General features: G+C 55.0%; 1 protein-coding gene across 3 annotated transcripts; it reads left to right on the top strand.

Moving 5' to 3' along the window:
* Nucleotides 1–211: 211 nt before the first annotated feature.
* On the top strand, nt 212–20,920 carry SYT12 (synaptotagmin 12). 3 transcript variants are annotated; one of them, XM_019737857.3, is made up of 9 exons: nt 214–482; nt 6,370–6,426; nt 10,591–10,616; nt 10,736–10,784; nt 12,362–12,754; nt 15,319–15,534; nt 16,198–16,318; nt 17,259–17,392; nt 18,787–20,920. In XM_019737857.3, the coding sequence occupies exons 2-9, from the start codon at nt 6,424–6,426 to the stop codon at nt 18,958–18,960; spliced, it is 1,116 nt and encodes a 371-aa protein (XP_019593416.1). In that variant the 5' UTR covers nt 214–482; nt 6,370–6,423; the 3' UTR covers nt 18,961–20,920. The 3 variants fall into 3 exon arrangements, with proteins under 3 accessions (XP_019593415.1, XP_019593416.1, XP_088645848.1); XM_019737856.3 differs by having other exon boundaries at nt 212–482; nt 10,591–10,784; XM_088789722.1 differs by lacking the exon at nt 10,591–10,616.
* Nucleotides 20,921–24,270: the final 3,350 nt, after the last annotated feature.

Genomic DNA, 24,270 nt, shown 5'->3' on the forward strand with positions numbered 1-24,270 from the left:
CTCTGCGTCCAGTGCTCCGCCGGCCTCTAGGAGACCCTGGTGAGCGAATCCCCACCCCACCCGCGTTCCCCCAGCCTGCGAGTGAGGGGCTGGACTCCGCCTCGGGGAGACCCCGGGATGCCCGGGCGTGCTTGGGGATCCTGGGCTCAGACCCCGGAAGCGCCGCGCGGCTCCCCGGAGCGAAAAGAGCGCTCGAGGTTGTCACTTTAAATTAAACGGGGAGCGGGCGGGCGGGCGAGCGCGAGGGAGCGCGCGGCAGGCTCCTGGGAGCGTGCCCGGACTGCGGCGCAGCTCCCTTCCGCCGCCCCGGCCGGGCCGAGCCCCCGGCCCGCGCCGCGCTCCTCCGAGGCGGGCGTCGGGCGACACTGCAGGGGTGGCGTTGCGGGCGACCGCCAGGCTTGGCGCCGGTGCGTGCGCGCTGCGAGAGGCCGGCGGGGAACCCGGAGCCGGGAGCCGGAGCCCACGCCGGAGCCCGAACCGAGGTGAGTACTCACCCCGCCGCCCCCAGCGCAGGGCGCGCGGACTCACGCAGGGCCCCCTTCCCTCGCCGCGGACCCCCGGGCTCCGCGCACTCCGCGTGTCTGCACACCTGCGCCGCGCTTGCACACGCACGCCCGGCACAGCTCACGCCGGGCGCCCTTCCCCGGCCCAGCCACTCCACGTACTGCGCACCGCATCGCATCGCGCCCCGCACGCCCGCCCCGCGTGTGCACACACGCGGCTCCCCCCGGCCATTTACACGCCTCCCGGGCGCCCGCGCTGCACGCACGCCCCTCACATTCAGTCAGCACCCTGACTGTCCCCACTGCCTCGGCCCCGCCTCACACCCCCTCCCGGCTCTCGGGTCAGCTCCCCATTCTCCTGTCCCCGTATACCCTGGGGGTTCCCGCAGCACGGGTGCTGGGTCTTCAGGAAATGCCCCAATCCTGAGAGGCATGTCGGTACCCTATGGCCAGGAGGCCCCCGGGAACCCAGGAAAGGATTCCCAGCCTCGGTCTGGCCTGGGTGGGGGGCTTTCCATTCAGAACTGCCGATGCTGCTGCTCTTTGGCAGAGGAAGTGTGTGGGTCTGGGAGCCGCGCGGGCTGTGTTTTTGGGCTGAAGAGGCGGTGGGAATGGGGCAGAACATGGGACCCTGGAGACAGAGTGGAAGAGACCTGTGCCAACCTGGTGACCTCCCTTCCAGGGGTTACAGAGGGATGGTGAGCTCTCCCCTCCTCATTCAGTGAGGTCACCCCCACCGCAAAGTGCCTGGGAAACCTGCACCCCGGAATATCAGCCCCTTCCCAGAGCCAGAGTGGGACAGGTTTGGAGAGCGGCAGCAGTTGTGCTTTGGCACAGAAATGGGGAAACTGAGGCCCAGATCAGGCAGGAGAGCCACTCCAGGTAACAGCCAATCTGGAGAAGGGTCAAGAAATGTCCCCAAGCCTCAGCCTCCCCACTCTGCAGGATGAAACCTTTCCCAAGCAGCTTGGGGAAGTGGGGGCTCCCAAGCTTGGACTCTGCCTCTCATCAGCTCTGGTGACTATGGGCAAGTCATTTCCTGCACCTCAGTTCTTTTACCAGCACAATGGGCAGAGTAGCAGCCCCCTTGGAGGGCAGCAAGGAGAGTTTGCTAAAATAATACATGGCGAGTCCTTGGTACAGTGCTTGGCTCATGGTAGGTCCCCAACAAATGCCAACCACCACCACCCTAGCCAGTCTTTACTGTGGTTTCTGTGGGCTTTGGGGGGATGGGTAGCAGGATGTGGTTATCTCAGATGGAGGGGGGAGCACTTGAAAAGAATTTCAAACCTAAAGATCCTAAAGAGGCTCGCAGTCTAGGAGGTGGAGGGCTGCCCTGTCCCCACTCCTGTCATTCCCACGACCTGCTGGCCTCAGAGTGAGGGTAGTGAGCGCCAATACCCTGCTGGCCAGAGATGTGGAGACGCAGAACAAGGACATGGGGTAGGAAGAGCAGAGACACGGGACCCTTTTCCCCTGCAGAGGCACAAAATTCCTGGAAAGCCATTTCTCTGACAAGCCCAGGAGGGGGCCTGGACTGGCTGTGGTCAGATTCCTGTAAGGCCAGTGGCAGTTCTTCCCACCCACCTCCACCCCCGAAAAGCCTAGTCAGGAGGTGGCATGGTGGCCAAGAGCCCAAGCCAGATCCATCGCACCTTGGCGCCAATCCCAGGGTTGCTCCTCATACGCTCAGTGACCATGGGCCCCAGCGTCCTCATCTTCAAAATGGGGATCCATTTATTCATTCAATTATCAGGTCTATATTGTGTGCCTACTATGAGCCAGGCATCATGCTAAGCATTTAGCGTATATTATGTCTAATTCTTATAGCTTTAGGTAGGTGTTGCCAGGTAGGTTTGATTAAGCCTGGATTTGAACCTAGAGCTGTTTTCAGAGAGCATACTCCATGCAGGTTCAGGTCAGAATGAATAGATTGGGTGCCAAGGAGGGCACATGGACCTGAGGAGCTTAGAAGTGGGTTTGGGACAGCTCTGGCTGTCCTGTTGTGCCCCGTTTCCTATGTGTCTTAAGCTCGGGAAGCTCCGGTCACAGGCTGCCCTGGCCTCGGACCTGCCTTGTCAGCATCCTGTTCTGAGCCAAAGCCGCAGCCCCTCTGCCTGGCAGACCTCCAGGCTGCCAGCCGGAGCCTGCTGAGGTTGCTGTAGTCAGTGAATGGAGTCGAGGGGTCTCAGGGAAAGTGAGTAAAGCCATTAAGAAGGGTGCTTGAGGCAGAGCCGCATCCGGCTCGATCTCGGCTCTCTGCTTACTGGTTAGGTGACCTTGAGCAAACTCACTGCCCTTCTCTGAGCCTCACTTTCCTCCTCTGCAGAGTGGGGTTACTAATAGGATGTGTGCTCCATAGAGGTCTTGATGGAGGTAAAGGCCTGGGCACAGGGGCTGTGGCTCCTATCATAGAAGAGGCACTGGACAAGGCGTCAGGCAGGGCTGCCCAGCTCCGCCACTGCTGACTGTGTGGCTTTGAGCAAGTCACTTAACCTTTCTGAACCTCCCCTAGTGCATCGGAAGTCCTGCTTCCCAGGCTCATGCGCGGAGACGCTCCCAGGGGCCAGCAGGTTCTGGCAGTGAATGGAAAGTGCCAGGCCTGCAGAGCAAGTGCCCTGTCTGAAGGGGCAAAGCCTGCTCAGCTCTAGCTCGGGCTATTTTGGGGGGTTAGGGAGGATATAGACCCACTGCCCCCAGATATAACTTTTAAAGAGAAGCTGGCAATCCATCCTTCTTTACTTTTCTTTTTAGAAATCCATTGTTAATGGGAAATTTCCCAATTTTTAAATGTTGGAAACTCACATTTAAGATAAATGAAACACATCTGTAGGCTGGCAGTGCTGCCCACACAATTCCACAACTTAAATAAGGAGCAAGGGGGCTTTTGGACGATTGCCAGGCCAAGACCACACTTACTTCTCGTTCCACCCTCCTAGCACCCTGATTGGGCAGGCAGGAGCCCCATTTTACAGACGGGACAACTGAGGCTCAGAGCAAATAAGGGGACAGATCTGAGATTCAGAGCTGTGCTCACAGTGTCTCCCACCCAGGAGCCTTGACTCTCCCCCCAGTTCTCTCCTACCTCCACTCAGACAGATATGCTCTGGCTTCTGCCACTTCACAGGGCTCCACTGAGGGTCTGGGTGTGCCTGGGGTTGTTCACACCTTCGCTGAAATCACAGCTCCCAGGCAAGGGGGTTTGTGATGAGGAGAGGGAGAAAGGCGGGCAGTGTGGGAGTCCGGAGTCTGAGATGGACCATCCTTGGATGGATGGGGGCTCCTGGACAGCCAGAGGTCCGATCAGCAGATTCTGTGCCATACCACGTGTACTTGCTGCAGGGGTGTACCCAGCCCACGCTGCTGGCATTGGCCATCCCAGGGCAGCCTCTCTCTCCCAAAGTCAGCTTGTGCCAGGTGTGCAGGAAAGAAAGCCGCTGGCATCATCAGATTCCCAGAAAGGCAGAGGCAGGCTGGTACCTGTGTGTTCACGTTAATGTGTGTTTCCATGCGTCCAGACCCCCTTCTGCCAGAAACTAGGGCCACCTTAGGCTTGTACATAGTGCCAGATTTGGCCTGAAGATTCTTAGGAAACTTTCGAAACCACATGCCTGCCTGCAAGTTGGGCACAGGGGTAGGAACATGGAGCCAGATGGCCTGAGCTGAACAGTTTTTCCGCTGTATGGCCTGGGGCAAATAACTTTATCTTTATGACTCAAGACTCTCCTTTGCAAACCAGAGGTAATAATAGTATCTGCCTCATGGGGTTGTTAGAGGATTAGATGAGGTAGTATATGTATTTGCGAAGTGCTTAGAGCTGCGCTTGGATGTAAGGAAAGCTTGGCAAGAATAACTGTCATCGTGATCTCCAGTCCAGGTCCCAGGAATGAGCTTCTACTTTGAGTCAACGCAGGTGAAGCCCTTCCTGGTTAACACCGCCCTCCCATCACCATGACAACCCACATCTCACCGTGGGAGTGTGGGCATCAGCAGGGATGCTGGGAGCAAGGAGCAGTGTGTGCACCTGGCAGGGCTTCGCCCAGGGCCCTGTTCTACCCTGCTTCTCGAGGTCTCCGCCATGGGACTTGAGGCACTCCCACATGTGCTGGATGCCCCATGTATCTGGGTCAAGGCACCATAACTTCTTGGTTCCAGAGCCCCAAATTGGGGAGAACCCCAGGGTTCCGGAAGATGCCTAGGAAAATGTTCACCCTCTGATTTGACCCCAGTCCCAAAGAGAGCCCACAGACTGCTTCGAAGGGTTACAAACGGGCAAGCCACAGCCAAGCAGCTTTTTACACTGTGCCTGAACGGTGTTGACATTTTTGGTGAATTGGTTGCAACATTTAAAAAAATCAAGAAACTGTACATGATACATCCAGGTATCTGGCTTTTCTTTAAAGAGCCAGAATGTCCAGCCATGCTGAATGGTCATTCTCGCAGGAATGGAAAAGCACCGCCCTGGGTGGGTAAGCACAGTGCAGTTCTCACGCCCCCGTTTACCCTCCTCATCTGCCTCTGCCCACCTCGCTGTGGCAGGAGGGACTGCAGAGGTTGGGGTGGGGGTTATCCTGTTCTTCCGTGTCCCCCGAGTGAGACCAACAACAGCTCATCCTGGCCTCCCCTTTTCAAACTCTCCCCATTTAGAATATGTCTGCGAGCCAAATTTACTTCTTAGCAACAATAGTAATAAGACTATGAGCAGTCCCTGGGTTCAGCTAATGGCTTGTATGAGCTTCTAGACCTTTCTAGAACAACTCAGACCTTCAGCGGTTCATAAAACTTGGGAGTGGAGGGTGGGGTGGGGAGTGAAAGGACGGAGAACAGAATCTTGCAGAAACAGCCTTTCCTTTTCCAATTGAAACAAAAGCGTTTTAAGTACAGCCACGCGTCGCTTAATAGCGGGGTACGTTCTGAGAAATGCGTCATTAGGCGATTTCGTTGTGCGAACATTGTAGCATGCACTTACACAAACCTAGGTGCTGTAACCTGTCGCACACCTCGGCTACAATTCTGTGTAACCTGTTACTGTACTGAACTTGTAGGCAATTATAATGCATTGTGCCTCAGCATTACAGCGGTTCAGATGTCACTAGGCAGTAGGAATTTTCAGCTCCATTAGAATCTCATGGGACCACCGTGCGTTTTATTATGTGGTCCCTCATTGACAGGTTTTGTGACCCCTGATGGTACTGCTTAGTGAACGCCCTGGGGGGGGGGGCGCTCTAATGAGTAACAAAGAGTGGCTGCTGGTCAGCCTGTTGTTGGTAGAGTGGGGGTGAGGTAGGGGTGTCAGAGTTAGCAAATCCAAATGCAGATGCCAGCAACGATTGCGTTTCAGATAAACAATGAATACATTTTTAGTATGTCCCAATATTTGGACGTACTTTTACTAAAAATGAATCTGAAATTCAAATGTCACTGGATTGCTTGTGTTTTATCTGGCAACCCTGCAGTGAGGTCTTAGAGTGCTTGAAGAGAGCTTCAAACACCATTTTTTAAAAAATGCTATTTCATGGGGTGGCTGGGTAGCTTGGTTGGTTAGAGCACGAGCTCTGAACGACAGGGTTGACGGTTCGATTCCCACATGGGCGAGTGTGCTGTGCCCTCTATGATTAGATTGAAGGACAACGACTTGGAGCTGATGGGCCCTGGAGAAGCACACTGTTCCCCAATATTCCGCAATAAAATTTTAAAAAATAGAAAATAAATAAATAAACATGCTATTTCAAAAACCACCTCCTTTTGCATGGTGGGGGGTTCATAGCTGAGTGTGCGCTCTGGGTGACAGGCGCATGGGCACCAGGGAGGCCAGGGCACAGGGTTGCTCTGAATCCCTCTTTGCTGACTCTCTTTTCCCTTCCAGTCTCCGCCACCGCAGTGGGCATCATGGCCGTGGACGTGGCAGAATACCACCTGAATGGTGAGTCCCAGAGGCAACATGCCATCTCGCAGGACCCTCCCACCAGCCCTGGGGTGGGGATATCAGTGGGACACCAATAATGGCCCTGTTTTACTGGTAAGGACCATCAGTGACTTGCCCAAGGCACACAGCCTTGGGGACACGGGACTGGAAGCAGTCTGAGGTCTCCTCATCTTTCCGCTCCAGTGGCTCCTTTTGTGGAAGCAACAACCTCCGTTTGACTTGAAGGGATCTCCCTGGAGGCCTGTGTCCTGCTGCTCTCTAAGGAAGAGCCCGTGACACAGAATCCACTCACCAGGGCCATTCCTGGAAGCTGTCATGTAGCCAAGTGAGAGGAAACCCAGGAATGTTGATGTTAGATCCACGTGACATTACACTCAGAGATTGTCGAGGACAGGGAGGGATGGGGACCCAGCTCCCGCCTTCCCTTGTGTGCCCCGGAAGGCATGGAGCTTGGGAATGGCCTCAAGACACCAGACACACTCCTCACCATCTTTTCTCCTTATGTTCCCCTCCCCGTTTACAGATGGCAGTAGGGAGGGAAAGGGACAATGAGTAAGTAACAGAGTCAGGACATGCACCCAGGTCTCCTGACTCCCAGGCTGGCACTCCCTACCACTCAGCATCTGCCCCAGCACAGCCCCCAGCCAGCCAGGGCTGAGCTGAGAGGTACACTAGGGACCCCTTTCCTAACCTCAAGCTAGGGATTTTCACTTTTCACCTGCAGGCTCCCAGGTCTTGGGCCAGGTCTTGGTGTGGCCTTGGATGAGTGATGAAACCTATCTGAGCCTCCACTTACTCATCTGTAAAATGGGGCAATGAGGCCTACCTCAAGGACTGCTGGGAAGTTCAATGAGCTAACCCACGTGACGTGCCCAGCACAGTGCAAACACAGCCGAACTCCAGGCCTTTGCACATGCCATTCCCTTTGCCTGGAGTACTTCCCTGCCTCGGCCTGGCTAAGTCCTCAAGACTGGAGTGGAGGTTACAAGCACAGATCTGGAGCCAGATTGTCTGGCAGCAAATGTCTCCTCTATCCCTCAGTTTCCTCATCTGTAAAATGGGGATCATAATAGAACCTTCTGAGAACTCGATGGGTTAATACACGGGAAGTGCTTGGAACAGAGCCTGGCAAATAGCAAAGAGAAGGGAACCTATTATACCTATGACTCTGACGCCTCTTCTTCCTCCTCTGCATTTCTGGTCTCAGCATAGACCTTACTTCCCTTGGGAATTCTTCCCATTCCATCCCAAGGCTGGTCCTCAATAAATGAATAAATAAATGAGCGTTAATTGTCATCATTTTGTGTCATCTTCCTGGGGCTGTTCCTTTCGTGCCCCTGGCCCTGCCCCCCTTTTCTGCCAACTGGAGCACCGGCTTCAGTCCTTCAGCCCCCCACCCTCACCCCACCCCCAATCCTCACTCTCAGGGGACTCTGGCTGTGCTTTGCCACCTTGCCCGGCCCATTGCCTACTTGACCTCTGTGCCTAACCCCTACTGGCACCCAGGCCCTGCTGTGCCTATCTCAGCAGGAGCCACTCTGTCTGCCTCTCACTCTCCAGTTAACCAGGTCCATTCCCATCCCATCCCCCATTCACCAGACTCCCAGGCTTCCCCCCACACACCCCCACACCCCCCCACACCCCCACACCCCCACACCCCTGCGACCTGGGCAGGCCTGGCCTGGGGCCCTCTGTAGACCTTTGTTGTAGTTTCATTTAGCCCACAAATTACATTCTGGTAACCAAGGTCAGGAATAAATAAATAGTCCCCTGTATCCTTATTTCTTCTTCCCCTCATTTCTCCCCAGCCCGCCCAGCCCCTGTCCAGCCCCTGTCCATTCACTATGTGATTTTTACATCAAAATCATAAGGTTATACCATGTTGGGGATTGATGTTTTTCGTTCTTAACATTGTCTTAAATGTCTCTGCATTGCCACAGTGACAGCCTAACGACCTCAATTGTCATTCTCAAAAGCCAGTGACATTCCCTCCTAAGACAGTGCCGCAGCCCCAGGTCAGACCTTCTTGCTGTTTTCAGATTCTACTGTTATAAATAAGTTCAGCCAGGATGACTCACACCAGACAGAAAACTTGTTGGGATTTTTCCCTTAGAATAAACCCCGGGGTGGAACCACTGGATGGGGATGATTTTGTCATCATCTCCTTCCGGATGAGGGAACTGAGCCCAGAGAGGCCAGGTGGCCTGCTGGGAGGGAGCTAAGGCTCTGCTTTCTCACTCCTGTGGCAGCCTCTCCCAGCCTCAGTTCTCTAGAAAGTGGAGGTAGGGCCCTCATAGGGTGCTACATGCTGGATAAATGCCAGGGCTGATGGATGGGCCTAGCCCTTCTCCAGAGCGAGTTCATGTAGATGGTGGCTAGAGCTGGCGGGGCTCAGAGCAGCAGGGTCAGGCTGAGGCCTCCCACTGCCTGACAGGCTACCACTGCTGCACGATTCCTCCCTATGTGTTGGACTTTGGGGAACCGTGGTGAGGAGCCCCTCCAGCCCCCAATGTCCCCACTCCCTCCCTCCCTCTGGGCGCTCTGAGTCCTCTGGGCTTTTCAGCTCCTCTCCCTGCCCTAAACTCCCAGTCCCTGGTGCCTTGGCCTAGCACACTTCTTACTCCTTTGTATCTCAACTTAGATGTCCTTCCAGGAAGGGATATCCCTCCTCTAGCTCCAGGAAGCCCTCCTGGGCTGTCCCCATCATTCGGTTTTGTCTATTTATATGCCCACCCCACCCCCTAGATCATGAGCTGGACCTGAGACTGACTCACTCCACAAGGTGCTCGCACACAGTAGGTGCTCAATAGACATACAATGATAAATCTTCACGCCTGAAATGCCCTCCCCACCTCGTTAACTGTGCTGTTACTAGGGAACTGTGCCGGGTCGAGACCAGGTTGGTCAGAGGTTACCCCTGCTTGCTCTGGAGCTTGTCAGAGCTGGAATCGTGGCTCCGTGACCTTGTGCACAGTCTCTGTGTGCCTCAGTTTCCCCATTTGAATTGAGTAGAGGCAACACTCAGAATGGTTTAGAGAACTGTTTTTGCCAACGGGGCAACCATCTGCAAAATGAATCCCACTCTCTCATTGGCTCCCCAGAAGGTTTCCTTTTAACATGTAAGGTCCTGCCATATGCCAAGCACTGTGCTGGGTAAGGACTCAGCCAACACAGTTGAGGGGTAGTTCATTATCATATTTGGCTCAAATAGGAAAGTCATATACTCATCAGTGACCAAAAAGCATTTGAGCATCTGGATTTGTCCCCATGCCCTGCATAGCCTGCAGCCACCTCTCACTTCTGGCTGAGTTGGGGTTTTTTTCTTGGTAACAGCTTTATTGAGATAAATTTATATACTATAAATTCACCCACTTAAAGTGTACAATTCAGTGGGCTTTATTATATTGCACACTCATCCACATGACCAATTTTTAGAATCTATTCATCACTCCAAAAAGAAACCCCATATTCCATATTCCCAGCCCCCAGCTCCTGACAATCACTAATCTACTTTCTGTCTGCATAGATTTGCCTATTTTTAACATATAAATAGAATCATACAACATATAAATAGAATCTTTTGTGACTGGCTTTCTTCACTTAGCATGATGTTTTCAAGGTTCATCTGTGTTGTAATATGTATCAGTGCTTCATTCCTTTTTATGATATTCCATTTTATTTATCCATTCATCAGTTGATGGACATTGGGTTGTTCTAGATGAGATTTGAGGCAAAAAAAATGGGGTTATTTCTTTTTCTCCCCCAAATCCTCTTCTTCTTTCCCCAGACCCCAAAAGGCTGCTTTGATTACCTGGGAGCAAGAGGTCCTCTGCAGGCTGAGTTCAGAGAACTCAAAGACGCAAGAACAACCCTATTTATTTAAAGCTTAATTAATATTTAACCATTATTTACAGCTCTTCATCTGCTCTAGCCAAGTGTCACTGCTGGTAGAAATGTTTGTTTTTGTGGGACGGGGTAGAAGCAGAAACCACAGAGTGTATTCTTGTTCACCACCGGATCCCCAGCACCTAGCCCAATACGTAGTGGGCACTCAGTAAATATTCGTTCAATGAATAAGTAAGTCAGTGCTCCCTGAGTGGGCGTCTGTAACCCCTGAGGGGCCCCAGGGCCCACTAACTTGAGGCTGCTCTTGCCTTGCAGTCATCAAGAGCCCCCCCGACTGGGAGGTGGGTGTCTACGCTGCCGGGGCCCTGGCGCTGCTGGGAATTGCAGCTGTGAGCCTGTGGAAGCTCTGGACATCGGGGAGTTTCCCCAGCCCCTCCCCATTCCCCAACTACCATTACAGGTACCTCCAGCAGAAGTATGGCGAGACCTACGCAGAGGCCAGGCAGAAGGTGAGGCTTCACAGCTACACACCCAGTTATGCACCCCACGTCCCCACCGGCCACTTTCAGACTCGGCCCCCACTCGCTCCTCACCTTACCCCCCCCCCCCCCGGTTAATTTCCTTCTGAGACCCTCATCCGCCTCCATATCTCCAACCTAGCCCAGTGCTAGGTAATCGATGAATGTTTGTTGAATGAATACTTTCAATTTTAAGAGCCATTCTGTAAAAAATATACTCGCAAATAAGAAAAACCTCTCCCAAAATGCCACCGCCCAGAGGCAAGCAACTGTTAACTGTTTTTAAACTACTAACATTTTGTTTTATTTCTCTCCAATAGTTTTAATCTACTTTCCCCCATTTTTATCCATGCATAGTTTTTACACAATGGGTGTCATTTCTACCTGGATTTGTATACCCTGCCCCTTTCATCTTATAGCTGAAGCATTTTCTCATTGTCAAACACCCATCATAAACACCATTTTAATAGCTGTGTAAGATTCCTTTTTATATATGTGCCATGATTCACTAAATGCCATTATAAATGATGCCGTGAACGTTTTATATGTAAATCTTTGTCTTCATTTGGGATTATATACTTTGAATGGATGCCCAGATGTGGAATTACTGTATGAGGTAGTACAAACATTTTTAGGGCTCTCTGTATCTATTGCTGAATGTTTCATCATTTGACACTTGGCAGAGATTTTCCTAACATCATGTAATGTTCCAGAGAGCACAGCCAGAATCTGTTACCAGCTACAGGCCCCACATGCTCACTTGTTTGGGATTTCAGAGGGGACTATCTCTCACTCTGTTGGGGGGACTGTAAATTGGCCCAACTTTTCCAAGGAGCACTTTGGCGACATGCATCAAATGCTTTCAAAGGACTGTGTCCTCTAAGCCAGGATTTTGAGAAATCTATTCAGTGCTGCATTATTTATATTTGTGAAAAATTAGAAACAACATCAATGTTCAACAGCAGGAGAATTGTAAAATAAATTATGGCTATCCACTCAATGGCAAATTGGAGAGAGCATTAAAAATTGTGTTCACGAAGATCATGCAGCAACATGGGAGATGCTTGTGGTACAAAGGCCTTTGTTTTCCTAAATCCTAAGGTCAATTTAGAGGGAAAAAAAATTCAAATATTAGGGTGAGTGTTACCCAACATGAAAGCTTTCTCATGTTGTAGACATTTTTGAAAACTTCCTTTGAAGCTGCCCAATCCTCTACTGAGTAGCCATACTCCAGTATTCTTACCCATTCCCCTTCTGCTGGACACCTAGATTGCTAACTATTTTTCCTTTTCATAAACATCACTGCAATGAACATCTTTATGTATAGAACTCAATCCATATAAATAAACATTTTAAGAAAACACTCTCTCTTACATCTGGTTAGAGAGAGAAAACTGAGTGACATGAAGTAACATTAAGCAAGGGCCTTCTAAACTAAGGTATGCCCTGTTTTTGCAAAAGGGGAACTTGGAGGTACCTCAAGTGACCAGAGCTTACTGCATCTCCTTGTCATCTCCTCAATCCCAATGCCCTTGTGATGTTCCCATATCCCCTTTTCTTACCCCCAGAGAGTGCCTGCCTGGAATGCCCAGCGGGCCAGCACTCGGGGACCACCCAGTCGCAAAGGCAGCCTCAGCATTGAGGACACCTTTGAGAGCATCAGTGAGCTGGGGCCCCTGGAGCTGATGGGCCGTGAGCTGGACCTGGCCCCCTACGGGACCCTCCGGAAGTCCCAGTCGGCGGACTCCCTCAACTCCATCTCCTCCGTGAGCAACACGTTCGGGCAGGACTTCACACTGGGCCAGGTGGAGGTGAGCATGGACTACAATGCCGCCTCCCACACCCTCCACGTGGCCGTGCTGCAGGGGAAGGACCTCCTGGAGCGGGAGGAAGCCAGCTTCGAGTCCTGCTTCATGCGCGTCAGCCTGCTGCCGGACGAGCAGATCGTGGGCATTTCCCGGGTAAGTGGGGGCTGCGGGGCAGGGCAGAGATGTGGTCCCGCCTCTCAGGAGTTCTCCCCAGGCAGACAGGTCTGCACAGCCAGGCAGGAGCTGAGGAGGGCGCTGGAGAGTGGGTTTGGATTCTGGTCCCAGAGCCGAACGTGCTGACGGTAGGGAGGACAGGACCCGGAGTTTGGGGTCTCCACCTGCGGGCTGCCATCGTGCACAGTTCTCGGCACTCTTACCATATGAATCCAGTGTGTGGTGGATGTCCATTTCTGTACCTGTCCCGTGTGTCAACCTGGGGTCCTGGCAGGGAAGGGATGACCCACTCAAGTTGGCTAACTTGGGGAGAGCTTAATAACAGGACTGTTAACAATTGGTATGGATGGGGTGTAGGGCAACCTCAAGGCTAGGGTGGTACCCTGGTCTGACGTGATGAGGGGAAGGGGAGGTTACCAGACCCAAAAGGAAACAGGTGTGTGGAGAGGGCCACCTTGATAGGTACTGTGCCCTTTGGGCAAGGGAGCCTGTTGATGCAACTGACGGAGGTCAGCTCCTGGGGCCGAGAGCAGGCTGGGGCAGGGTGGGGGGAAACCAGGAGGGGCAAGAAGAGGCACCCAGCACACCCCGAGAGCCAGCTCTATACCTCCCTCCATGGATCCCTCTGCCTTGCCAGAGGGAGCAAAGCCTACGTGCGACAATCCTACTGCCCAGCACTGGCGGCCAGGACACCCAGGCTGGACGGAGGGGTCTGAACGCCGAAGCTGGGAATCCTGAGGTGGGCGAGGCCAACACACCGTGGCCTCTGACCGGAGCAGGCGCCTGACGACCTGCAGGACCAAGTGCCTTCTGACTCCTCAGAGACCCACCTGTGTCTGGGCACCTTTGCCCTCAGTAGTGGGGACTCTCATCCCTCTCCTGCCCCATCCTGCCCCCCTCAGTCTAGAAGGGTCTAGAACTTACCACCAGCCATGTGCGTGTAGGATCCAAGAGGCAGCAACCGAGCTTCTAAAGGGCAGTTCTGTGGGTGGCTAGGAGCAGGACCCTGGAGCCTGACTGCCTGGGTTCAAATCCTGGTTTCCTACTTCCTGGCATCGTGACCTTGAGTAAGTCACTTAGGCTGTTTGTGACTCGGTTTCCCCGTCTGTCAAATGGGCATCATAATTCTTGAGGGGATGTGTTAATATATGCAAACTCCTTAGTCCAATCCTTGGTAAGCGCTCAATAGGTTGTATATGGGGAGTGTGAAGGCTTCCTGTTGAGCCCGGATCCACACTGCCTGTGGCCGCGGCAGCCTGGAGGACCCTGGGTGTTGTGGACACATCCCTGGAGGGGGGACATTGACAGACAGCAGCCACCACAGCCTGCTATGTGCTGAGAACCTGGTTCCCAGAGCCCAGCACATCCACAATTCTCTCCTTACCTCAACGGGGTGGATTGAGGGCATGTTACAGATGAGGAAACTGAGGCTTGGGAAAGTGCTTTGCCTGAGACTACCCCAGCAATTGAGCAGGATACCCGAGACTCGACCCCGGGGTCCTCATTTCTCCACCCATGTGCTCATTACGCAGAGAATGGGTGATCAGGGAGCCTGGGCCCCTCTGGGCGGGGGACAGCCAACAGCCTAGTTTGGCTGGAGAAAGAGCCTGAATGGAGAGGTGAGGATCGGGAGGTGGGCTTTATCCCATGGGGGAAGGAGCCCTCCATTCTCGAGCAGGTGGGGAATGTAGCTCCGAGGAAGCAGCGTAAGAGGAGCCTTCCCACAGCCCAGGCCGTCACCAGAGAGAGTGAGTGGCTCAGGGCATCTGGAGGTGCTGGTGGATTTATTCCTAAGAAGACGGCTTCTTAGCAGCCCAGCCCAGTGAGTGGGTGGTTGCCCCCAAGCTGGGCAACCCCCCAGCTTCAGGCGAGGTTCCAGGAATGAGAGCTCCTCTCTTTAAATATCACCAAGCGGTGACTAAGGCAGCCCCCCCACCCGATGGTGGGGGGAGCAGTGCCCGCAAGTGCACCTTCCCAGGAGCCCTCCCACAGCTTCCTGAGAGCTGGCCAGTGGTGCCCACCAGGCAGGACTGGGCTTCACAACGGAGTCTACACAGTCTTGCCTAGTCATTCCATCCATCCATCTGTCCCACAGCGTTCAGAGTCCTGGGACAGGATGTCTCAGGGGGCTGGGACATCAACGGCTGTCAACTGTCCAGACAATTAATTCATACTCACTGCATACCTGACGCAGGGCTGGACTTGACTATGTAGAAGAAAGACAGAGACCCGCTCAGCCAGTGCGTCACCGGGGTTCTGCGCAGCCATGGGCACTAAGGATGGGACTTAGTTGGGGTCTGATTGTGAAGCTTCACATTCCAGGCCACTAGATTGCCCACCACTGAGGGGAGGACAGCAGGGCTTTTAAATGATCAGGGCTGAGCCAGGAAAGGAAAGATTGGCATTGAGGTTGGGGCGCAGCAGAGCCAGGACTCAAGCCCAAGTCCCGGACTCTCCGTCCAGTGCTCCCCTCCGTCACGGCCTGCAGGCGCCTGGCTGCCACCTCCTTCCCAGCTTTGGAGTACCCTCCTTTCTCTCTGCAGATCCAGAGGAACGCCTACTCCATCTTCTTCGACGAGAAGTTCTCCATCCCCCTGGACCCTGCAGCCCTGGAGGAGAAGAGCCTGCGGTTTTCCGTTTTCGGCATTGATGAGGATGAGCGGAATGTCAGCACAGGGGTGGTGGAGCTGAAGCTTTCTGTCCTCGACCTCCCGCTGCAGCCATTCAGCGGCTGGCTCTACTTACAGGACCAGAACAAGGTAAGTCTGCTCACTCGTCCCCCAGTGAAGAGAGTGTCACACACATACACTTCGGAGGAAGGACTTCACTCTCCTCCACAAGAACCCAAACTCCAACACCTTTAGGAGATTGAGCCACATTCAAGGAGACTCAGTTTACTGCACGCAAATGAAAAGCACCCTGACCACTGTTTACAGCTCTACTGCTCCTACCACCAAAGCTTTAGAAGCTCTACTCCGATAGCGCTTCTGTTAGGAGGTTCTCCTCTGGCCCTAACGTGAGTTATTTCTGAGACCACGCTGACGTTTACCTTTACAACTGTAGGAGTTTTGGGGGAGCATAAGCAAATGATCTGCTAATTCCAGTCCACTTGGACCTCTATATACCACGACCACACAATGTTTTCCTTGGCCTGGAATGAGGGAAGATAACTGCATTTGGATGCTACATTTCATAGGCAACCTCTGGCCCTCCTTCCAAGTCAGGACCCCCACCTGCTGGGAGGGAGGGATGGTGCATAGTCCATGGAGTGGGGAAGGGGGTCTCGTTCTCAATCGCGTCAGCCTGGTGCCCTGATATAAGGGGTCCCAGAGCAGCAACTTCTCCATGGAGGAAGAAGCTTCCTGCTTTCCCTGGACCATGAGGTCCAGGGGACAGAAGCCCTCTGAGCCTCCATCTTCTAGGTCGCTGACGCTGTGGGCGAGATCCTGCTCTCCCTCAGCTACCTCCCCACAGCCGAGCGCCTCACCGTGGTGGTGGTGAAGGCCAAGAATCTCATCTGGACCAACGACAAGACCACAGCGGGTAAGGCCCTGCTGGCTGTCTGGCTCCTCCATGCAGCTCGTGGTAGCTGTGGACCAGCTGCTAAACCCTGGGTACCTGCAGGCATTAGCAAGTGTGGGGCACAGTGCCAGGCCCCTACCCTCAGCTTTGGCTGAGCTCAGGAACCATGCACAGTGGGAAGATTAATCTAGCTGGGGAAACATGGGAACCACGGAGGGAGGCAGGGAGCCCCTGCGGGGGGAGAGACGGGAGTCCGAGAGGAGAAGGCAGCAGTGAAGGCTAGAGCACTGGGAGGGAACCAAGGTGGGCACCCTCCTCCCACCTTGGAATTCATGATGGAGACCCCATTCCCAGGGGTTGGACTGCATCCCACATCCTACACGGGGACCAGGGCCACCCGGGTGGTGTAGGTGCCAGCGGGACCCGAGGCCCCAGGTCTGCAATTGCTTTCAGCCCCTGCTAACAGAAGACAGAGAGCTGGGGGGAGCCCAACCTGCTGGAGCCTGAGAAGACCCAGGGTCCAGGCAGGCACAGCAAGGACACCCAGTGGGCAGGAGGTAACAAGCAGACGGCACTTGTTATTTCCGAGCCGCACGTCATTGAGTCAAGCCCTGCTGAGCAGGCACTGGGTGACTCAGAGCTGACGTCTGCGCCCAGGCCATTTATAGAATGAAAAGTGGTGGGTCTGCCAAGCTCCCCAAGCATCATGTGAAGGGAGCATGTGTGTGGGCTGGGAGGTGGGCTGCCCTCGTCCAAAGCCCGGCTGTTCTGACACGTGTGTGAGCCTCAGTTTTCTCATCTGTCAAATAGAAAAGAAATTAAGGACCAATGGCAGGACTGTAGGATATAATGGCAATTGTGAAGGTCTGGGGAGTTTGGAGCCAGTGGGCCCCTGGGACTGGGCAGGGCTGTGCTAGGTGCGTGTGGCACGGGCCCTCATCTCCACCCCTCACCCACCCAGACCCCTACGTCAAGGTGTACCTGCTCCAGGATGGGAGAAAGATGAGCAAAAAGAAGACAGCTGTGAAGAGGGACGACCCCAACCCAGTGTTCAACGAAGCCATGATCTTCTCAGTACCAGCCATTGTGCTCCAGGTGAGGGGGAAATGACGAAGGAGTGCGGTGGGGCCAGGCCGTGTCACCCCCAGGGCTCTGGGACCACTCCATCCCCTGCCACCGAGCTTCCCAGGGCTCCTGCAGGTGGTGAGGGTTTGCCTCAAGCCATCTAGTCGAGAAGCATTTATTGAGCATCCACTAGATAGCAGCCCTATGGTGGGTGCTGGGGACGTGGGCTCTGCGTCCTCGGTGCTCACAAGGGAAAGTCCCCAGACAATCCTCACCCACTAAGAGCGTGCCAGACTTGGGTGGTCGGGGAGGCTTCTGCAGGAGGTGTCAGCTCAGCTGAAATCTGACGCAAAACAGTTCCCAGGGGAAGGAACTGCGAAGGCCTAGAGAGGAGCCAAGGCTAATCCAAGGGCCCTGAATCTCCCAGGGTTCTACCTGCAGAGGCCCTGCTGAGCTCCCCACACCCGTGGCCTTCAGAAGGTGATATGCCCCAGGGAGACCCCTCCCAGCACAGATATCACAGACCAAGGGTGGGGGGCACTGCAGAGGACATGGCCTGGGCACACCAGTGGTGCTGCTTGCATGCCTCAGAGGATGGGGAACTCATCACCTCCCCTCACTACTCCTTCTATCCTTGGCATTCCTGACCGTGAGAAAGTCTTTTTGTGTCTTGAGCCAAAAGCTGTCCCTTAGCCCTGGGCTGTACAGAACCTGCCTGATCTCCCTTCCCAAGACACCCTGTTTGCATTTGAAAGCCCAGAACTCTGCCTCCGTCTGGGTGTTCCTAATCCAGGCAAACATGCCCGCATCCCTGGTTAGTCCGGGGTGTCATTGCCTTGCTCTGTCACCCTCACGGGACAGGCTGCCCACCTGTCCCCTGCTTCCCTCTGGGTAGTCACGGTGCCACTACTCCAGCCTCCAAGGGCCAGAGATGTCTTGGGACGGGAAAGGAGGGTTGGGGCGGAGAGAGGTCAGGGTGGGGTCCAGTTTCAGCCTCGGTTTGACCTTAAGCGGGTTCTCTCCCTTCCTCAGTTGAGTCCAACCTATAATTATATTTGGAAGAACAGCAGATATTGTAACGCTCTGACTGGGTACAGGCACCGTTCCGTAAATTTTAACTCATTTTGTTCCCAGAACAGGTAGAGACCATTTTACAGATGGAGAAACTGAGGTAGGAAGAGCCCAAGTCACTGTCCAAGGTCACACAGCAAGGTAGTGGGGAGGCTGGAATTTGAACCCGGTGCTGCCGCTATGTGGGGAGGCAGAACCAGAAGGCGGGGGGCTAGGCAGGTGAAAGGTGAGGATTCAGGGAGCCGCACCTGGCACCGCGCTGGGGCCAAGCGTGTGTGGACTAGGGCCCGGGAGCCATGGAGCACCTCTGGCACTGCCCCCGCTCCCCAGCACCCGTGTCCCTTCCTCCCTAGGACCTGTCTCTCCGTGTGACGGTGGCTGAGAGCAGCAGCGATGGCCACGGCGACAACGTGGGCCATGTGATCATCGGGCCCTCAGCGAGCGGCATGGGCACCACGCACTGGAACCAGATGCTGGCCACACTGCGCAGGCCTGTGTCCATGTGGCACCCTGTCCGGCGAAACTAGCAGCCGGGGCAAGGCCAGGGTGGGCACTGGTGCTGCCTGGAGCCTGGTGCAAGCTCAGCTCTGACACCCTTCTCCATAGTCCAGCTGGAGCCATGAACGCTGGGGTCTCCAGTGGAGTCCCCATCAGTCATCTTGGTCCCTCTGTCCAGACTGCAGTGGAGGACCGGGCCTGGCTAAGTGTCTGGGGACCCAGGGTTTCTCCCACTGAGGACCAGCTGTGGCTGGGCCAGGCCCCAGGAGGGCAGCTGGGCACTGGCCCATTGTTCTCCCATTTTGAGGTCCCCAACAGGTGTGCTCCTTGGCCTGGGGTGACCTTGGCCTCTCAGAGTTCCCCATGCCCTACCCGTGCTGGAAGGCCAGTGCCAAGCTGGGCCACGCACTGGAACCGAGCGAGTCTTGAATGCCAGGTGCTGTGCTAGGCATCAGCAGGGGTGACATGAAGGAGACACAGCCCCCAGGACATCGGGGAACAGGATGCCCCATCCTGTTGATCTGCTCAGCGCTAAATGGGAGCCCAGCCAGGCAGACTGGGGGAGGGCTCTGGGGGCTGGAGGACGAGATGGGAGCTGTGGTTTGGGGGGGCAGGGAAAGAACTGAGAGTATCCCAGGCAGGCGGCCCAGCCTGTGTATGGCAGGGAAGTGAGCTTCCCTGTACAAACACAGTCCTCAGCCCACTGCAGTGGACACCAGGGCCTCTCTTGGGCAGGAGAAGAGGCCGACAGACCATACCAAGCAGAGGCCCGCAGGCCACGTGGGACACTGGCTCCGGAGTCATTCTCTGTGAAATCTACTCCCTTGGACCATAACCCTCCCAAGGCCCAGAGGCCCAGACCCAGGTCCTAATATTCAGTCCCACACAAACCGGGCATTGGCTCCACGGCCTTTGTTGGAGTCCCTCCAGGCCAGGCCCTGTTGGGAAGAGACGTGCCTCAGTCTATGGGGGACTGGTGGGCGGTAGGGTCTGTGGGAGAGGCCTTCGTGGGCTGCAGGTCCTGGGACGTCATGGTGGAGCAGAAGGCCCTTGGGCTGGGCCTCGGAGGGAGGGCCATCCTGAGCAGTGAGGGGCAGTCAAGGGGGGCAGTTCTCGGGCAAAGGGTCTATGGGGGAGAGCCCTCAGGAGAAACCTTTAAGGGAGAGAGGGAAGCCTGGGTGCAGTGAGCAAGTGGTGGCTTCAGGAGAGTCTAGCTTCAGCCTGATGGCTTGGGGGAACTCGGAGGGTGAATAGTACCCCAGGGGAGTCCTGCCCAGAAGCAAAAGGGCTGGGCTGTTACACCCCTACACGCATCATCTTTGGCTCCCCTCCCACCCCCAGCTGGAGGAAGGGTCACTGGCTAAGGCAGCTCCCATCCACCAAAGGCAGCCCCAGAGAAGCTGGCAGCTGTACGCCCTTTGAAACTGTGGGGTGGGTGCCCCAGTGGACGGGTAGGTGTCCCTGCTGGTTCAAAGGTTGGGGGCAGGAGGGATTAGTATCTACTCTATGGCGCCCCCCACCCATACAAGCATGGGCTCTCAGGCTGGCTGCTTCTGGCCCTGGTGAGCCATGGAGACCCAGGCCCACTAATTATCCCCAATGATGTGGCAGGAGGGCGTGGCTGGAACAGGGTGGGATCCCAGAATTGGGACTAGAGGCAGAACCGTGGCTCTCACCTGACACCGCCATGGCCCAGCCCTGAGGCCAGGCTGTCTACCCAGTGCCCGCACCAGGAGGTCTGCACAGCCCAGGCCAGCTTAGGGCCCGGGGACACACAGCTGGGGAACCTCTGCAGCCTGGGAGACCCTGGATTCTTTCTACCCCAGTGGCTATGCAGTGCAGGCCATGTATTTCCACCTTCTCTTTCCCCTCTTTCCTTCCTTCTAACTGCATGAAATGTTGACCATGCACCTGGGATGGGTGTGGTGGGGACCCAGTATGCTGACTGGAATGATTCTAGAACCAAAATAAAGCTGGGGCAGGAAGGAGGGGGCTTCTGGAGAGTCCTGCTCGGCCCGAATCACCTTCGTCTCTTCTACAGGAACCAGGGACTCAGGTCTCTGCCCGGGTTATGGGGAGCGCTCCTTCCCCTGTAGCTGGCTGCCCAGAGGAGAGGGAGGTCCCAGTCTGCTTGGGGAGACAAGACTGTGGCATCAGGCTGCTTGGGAGGCTCAGAGAAGGGGCCTTGAGCAAGGCCTGGTGGAGCGGATGGCTGCAGGGAATGTCAAGCACAGCTTCCAGTGGTGTTGCTGAGATTTCCGGGCAAGAGAAGCACGAGGCCGCAAAAGGTGGATAAGGCCCAAAAAGCATTCCTGGCAGCGGGAACAGCATACGGTAAAGGGCAGGAGTGGACAAAAACTGGGCCAATTTCTCAACCTTGTTAGAGCAAAGTCGGGGGAAGATGGGCAGAAGGGAGGCTGGGGAAAGGCTTGGAGGGGGGAAGGGCTGTACGAGTCAGTGACAGCTAGTGCACAGCCTGCAACCCTGCAACCCTTCAAGGTAGGTACTATTGTCATCCCCTTTTTGCAGCTATGGAAACCAAAGCTCAGAATGGTTAGGTAACTAGCCCAAAATCAAACAGCCAAAAAGTCTTAGAGTTAGGATTGAAGCTCAGGCTGGCTCCAGAGCTCATGTTCTTTCTTAAGGAGGGCACAACTCACAGTGGCCCATGCAGGGATCGAACCGGCAACCTTGCTGTTATTAGCACCGTGCTCTAACCAACTGAGCTAACCAGCCACCCCCAGCGGTCATCCTCTGAATCACTAGGCCAAACCCTCCCTCAATTCCTCAAGGGTGGGGCTGAGGGGCAGCAGAGGAGGCCCTCTGGATCCCAGGCTGCTTTGGTTTCCCCCTGCCCTCTCCTGGAAGGTCACAGTAAGCACGGGAAGAAGAGACCCTGAGTGGGAGTTCTCAGCGTACCCCAGGAGGCCTGGCCACCCCAGGGCCTGACTGTGAACTGCCTCTGTGGAACCCCCTCCCCCAACACCAGGGAGACAGGCTGCTGCAGAAGCCTGTAAAGGTGGACAGGGAGGGCTTCCCAGAGGAGATGGAAACATGAGCTCTGGCTTTGCAGGGCGGGTGGACTGTACACATGGAAGAGAGAGAGGGGCCTCCAAGCAGGGGAACTGCCAGCACAAGCGTTGCGTGTGTGTAGGGAGCCGCACAGCCTGCTGAGTGTGGAGAGACCGGATAGGGCTGAGCCGGGGCGGCTTTGTGTCCAGGCTGAGGCTGAAGGTCCTCATCCAGCTGGCAATGGGGAGCCACTGAGGGGTCCTGGGCAGGAGCAAGTGAGAAGAAGGGAGGCAGGAAGGGGAACACTCTAAGCAGCTTTGGAAATGACAAGGCGGGGACATACGGCTGTTTTAGGTCAGTGAGGGGCAGTCCAAGCTGCCCTCTGGCTTTAGGTTCATTCAGCAGGGTCCAAATTGAGCTGCTCCCATCTCTTTTGCCCCTTCCTTCCCATCCCCCATTTCTCCCCTCCTCCAACCCCAGGCCCATGGGCCTGCTTCAAGCATCCCAGGCCCCCTGTCTGGGAGCCTTCGGGGACAGGCCAAGCTCCACCCAAAAGGACAGGTGTGGAGGTTGCTGATCTGGCCAGTGGCATTGGCCGGGCCAGGCCTGCATGTGGGAGGAGCCAGATCAGCTACTTTATCATCCACACTTGACAGCAGCTCCAGACTTCACTTCCTCTTTCTGCCTGTGGTTGTCTATGCCTGTAGACACCGGAAGTAACAAACCAACAGGCTAAATAAACACTGAAACTGGGCCACAGGGCTCCCTCGCTTTCTACCCACTCCTGCCCCATAATCAATCTTCCCATCCCACCCAGAAGGATCAAGGATGGTGAGGCAGGGAGAGGAGGCAGGGGCAGGAGGCTTGGGTCCCCAGCCCTGGGCTCCAATCAAATTGGTCTGGGGAGCCCACCAGAAAGAAACTTGAGAAGAGGCCCTTCTGGGTTCTGCCTGCCATAGACCTGGGCCTGCTGCTTACTCGCTGTGAGACAAGTGCCTTCCCCCCTGAGAGCCTCTGTTTCCCCATTTGAAGAAGGAGTATTTGGACAAGAAGGCCTGTAAAGGCCCCTCGCATCTCTTACGTTTGGGGATTCTGGGTATATGGGTTCTAGAGCCCCAATGCCTGGGTTAGAACCCCAGCTCTTCCACTTACCAGCTATGGGATCTTGGGCAAACTATCTGTTCTCTTTGGGGCTCAGTTTCCTCGATTGTCAAAGAGGATAAGAATTATACACACTTCATAGGACGGAATAAATGGCACACGCCAAGTGTCTGGCCCACAGTAGGTGCTCAGTATATGTGAGGTCAAGGCTTTGGGTGGCGTGCCGGCTCTTGGGATCCACAGATTGGGATGAAAGGGAAGGAGGGAGGGTAGGGAGGCACGAGGAGCAAAAGGTCTGTGTCCGCAGCCAAAACATCCAAAGGGCAGGACTAGACTCTGAAGTTCCACCCCCTGGCACCCACTTTCCTTCTCCTTCAGCCATTCATAAACACCCCACACCCGGAGCCAGAACCCCAAGCAGAGCGGGCCCGTCCTTGGTGTAGGGAGCATAACAGCCACACGGGGGCAGCAGAGACTCGGTTGGAACAGCAGGGGACTCCCGGCCTCAGGGAGGATGGGGGAGAGGTGTCAGAAAATGGGGCACAGGGTCCCAGGGCTGGGGAGCCTTGGAGCAGATGGAGGCTGGAGGGTGCTCATCTGTCTGCTGACCCCACACTCAGGTCATGGGCTGTATTCATTCACCCATGCAATGGTTTATTCTTTTATTCATTTCTTCAGTTTGTTGTTATTTTCAGTCAGCCCATCTTCCTTCCTTCTTTCCTTCCTGTCTCCCCTGCTCCCTCATTTTCCTTCCTTTCCCACTTGTCCAGCAAGGCATTCAATTGGACATAACGTCCTGAGGCACAGGTGGCCAGCCTGGCCACCTCTGCTGTTCTAGGGTCTTTGGGGTAGTGACCCGCTGTGCAGGGTTTCTGAAGGACTCTGGGCTTGGGACCAGTGGGATCGCAAAGGGCTGAGTCACCCACAGGCTGGCGGCAAACTGTAGCCACAGAAAACAGTATAACAGTAAACAGCATCCTAGCCAGGCTGACTGTGACCTGGGCCACCTCCCCCCTCCAAAATAAACACCAGGAAAACAGGAAAACCGTGCCGTCCAGGGCCCAGCCATGTCTGGGATTTGGGTAAATTCCTTGCCAACCAAGATGGATTTTTTCCGGGCCCTAATCTATGCTCTATAACTCTATCTATGCTCATGCTTCTGCAAGAGGTATGAGGCTGGGGTTCAACATCAGTAGATCTGAGGTCTGAATGGACTGAAGTATATG

This window comes from Rhinolophus sinicus, chromosome 14 (assembly GCF_057876585.1).
Source record: "Rhinolophus sinicus isolate RSI-liver-muscle chromosome 14, RSI-T2T, whole genome shotgun sequence".
Lineage (NCBI taxonomy): Eukaryota > Metazoa > Chordata > Mammalia > Chiroptera > Rhinolophidae > Rhinolophus > Rhinolophus sinicus.

What these genes read in the sequence shown, in the direction of transcription:
- SYT12 (XM_019737856.3), top strand. Translation starts at nt 6,393, where the DNA reads ATGGCCGTGGACGTGGCAGAATACCACCTGAATG. An exon ending in GGCAGAATACCACCTGAATG is followed by an intron (nt 6,427 to 10,590) that starts GTGAGTCCCAGA and finishes CTTGCCTTGCAG; the next exon opens with TCATCAAGAGCCCCCCCGAC. An exon ending in CAACGACAAGACCACAGCGG is followed by an intron (nt 16,319 to 17,258) that starts GTAAGGCCCTGC and finishes TCACCCACCCAG; the next exon opens with ACCCCTACGTCAAGGTGTAC.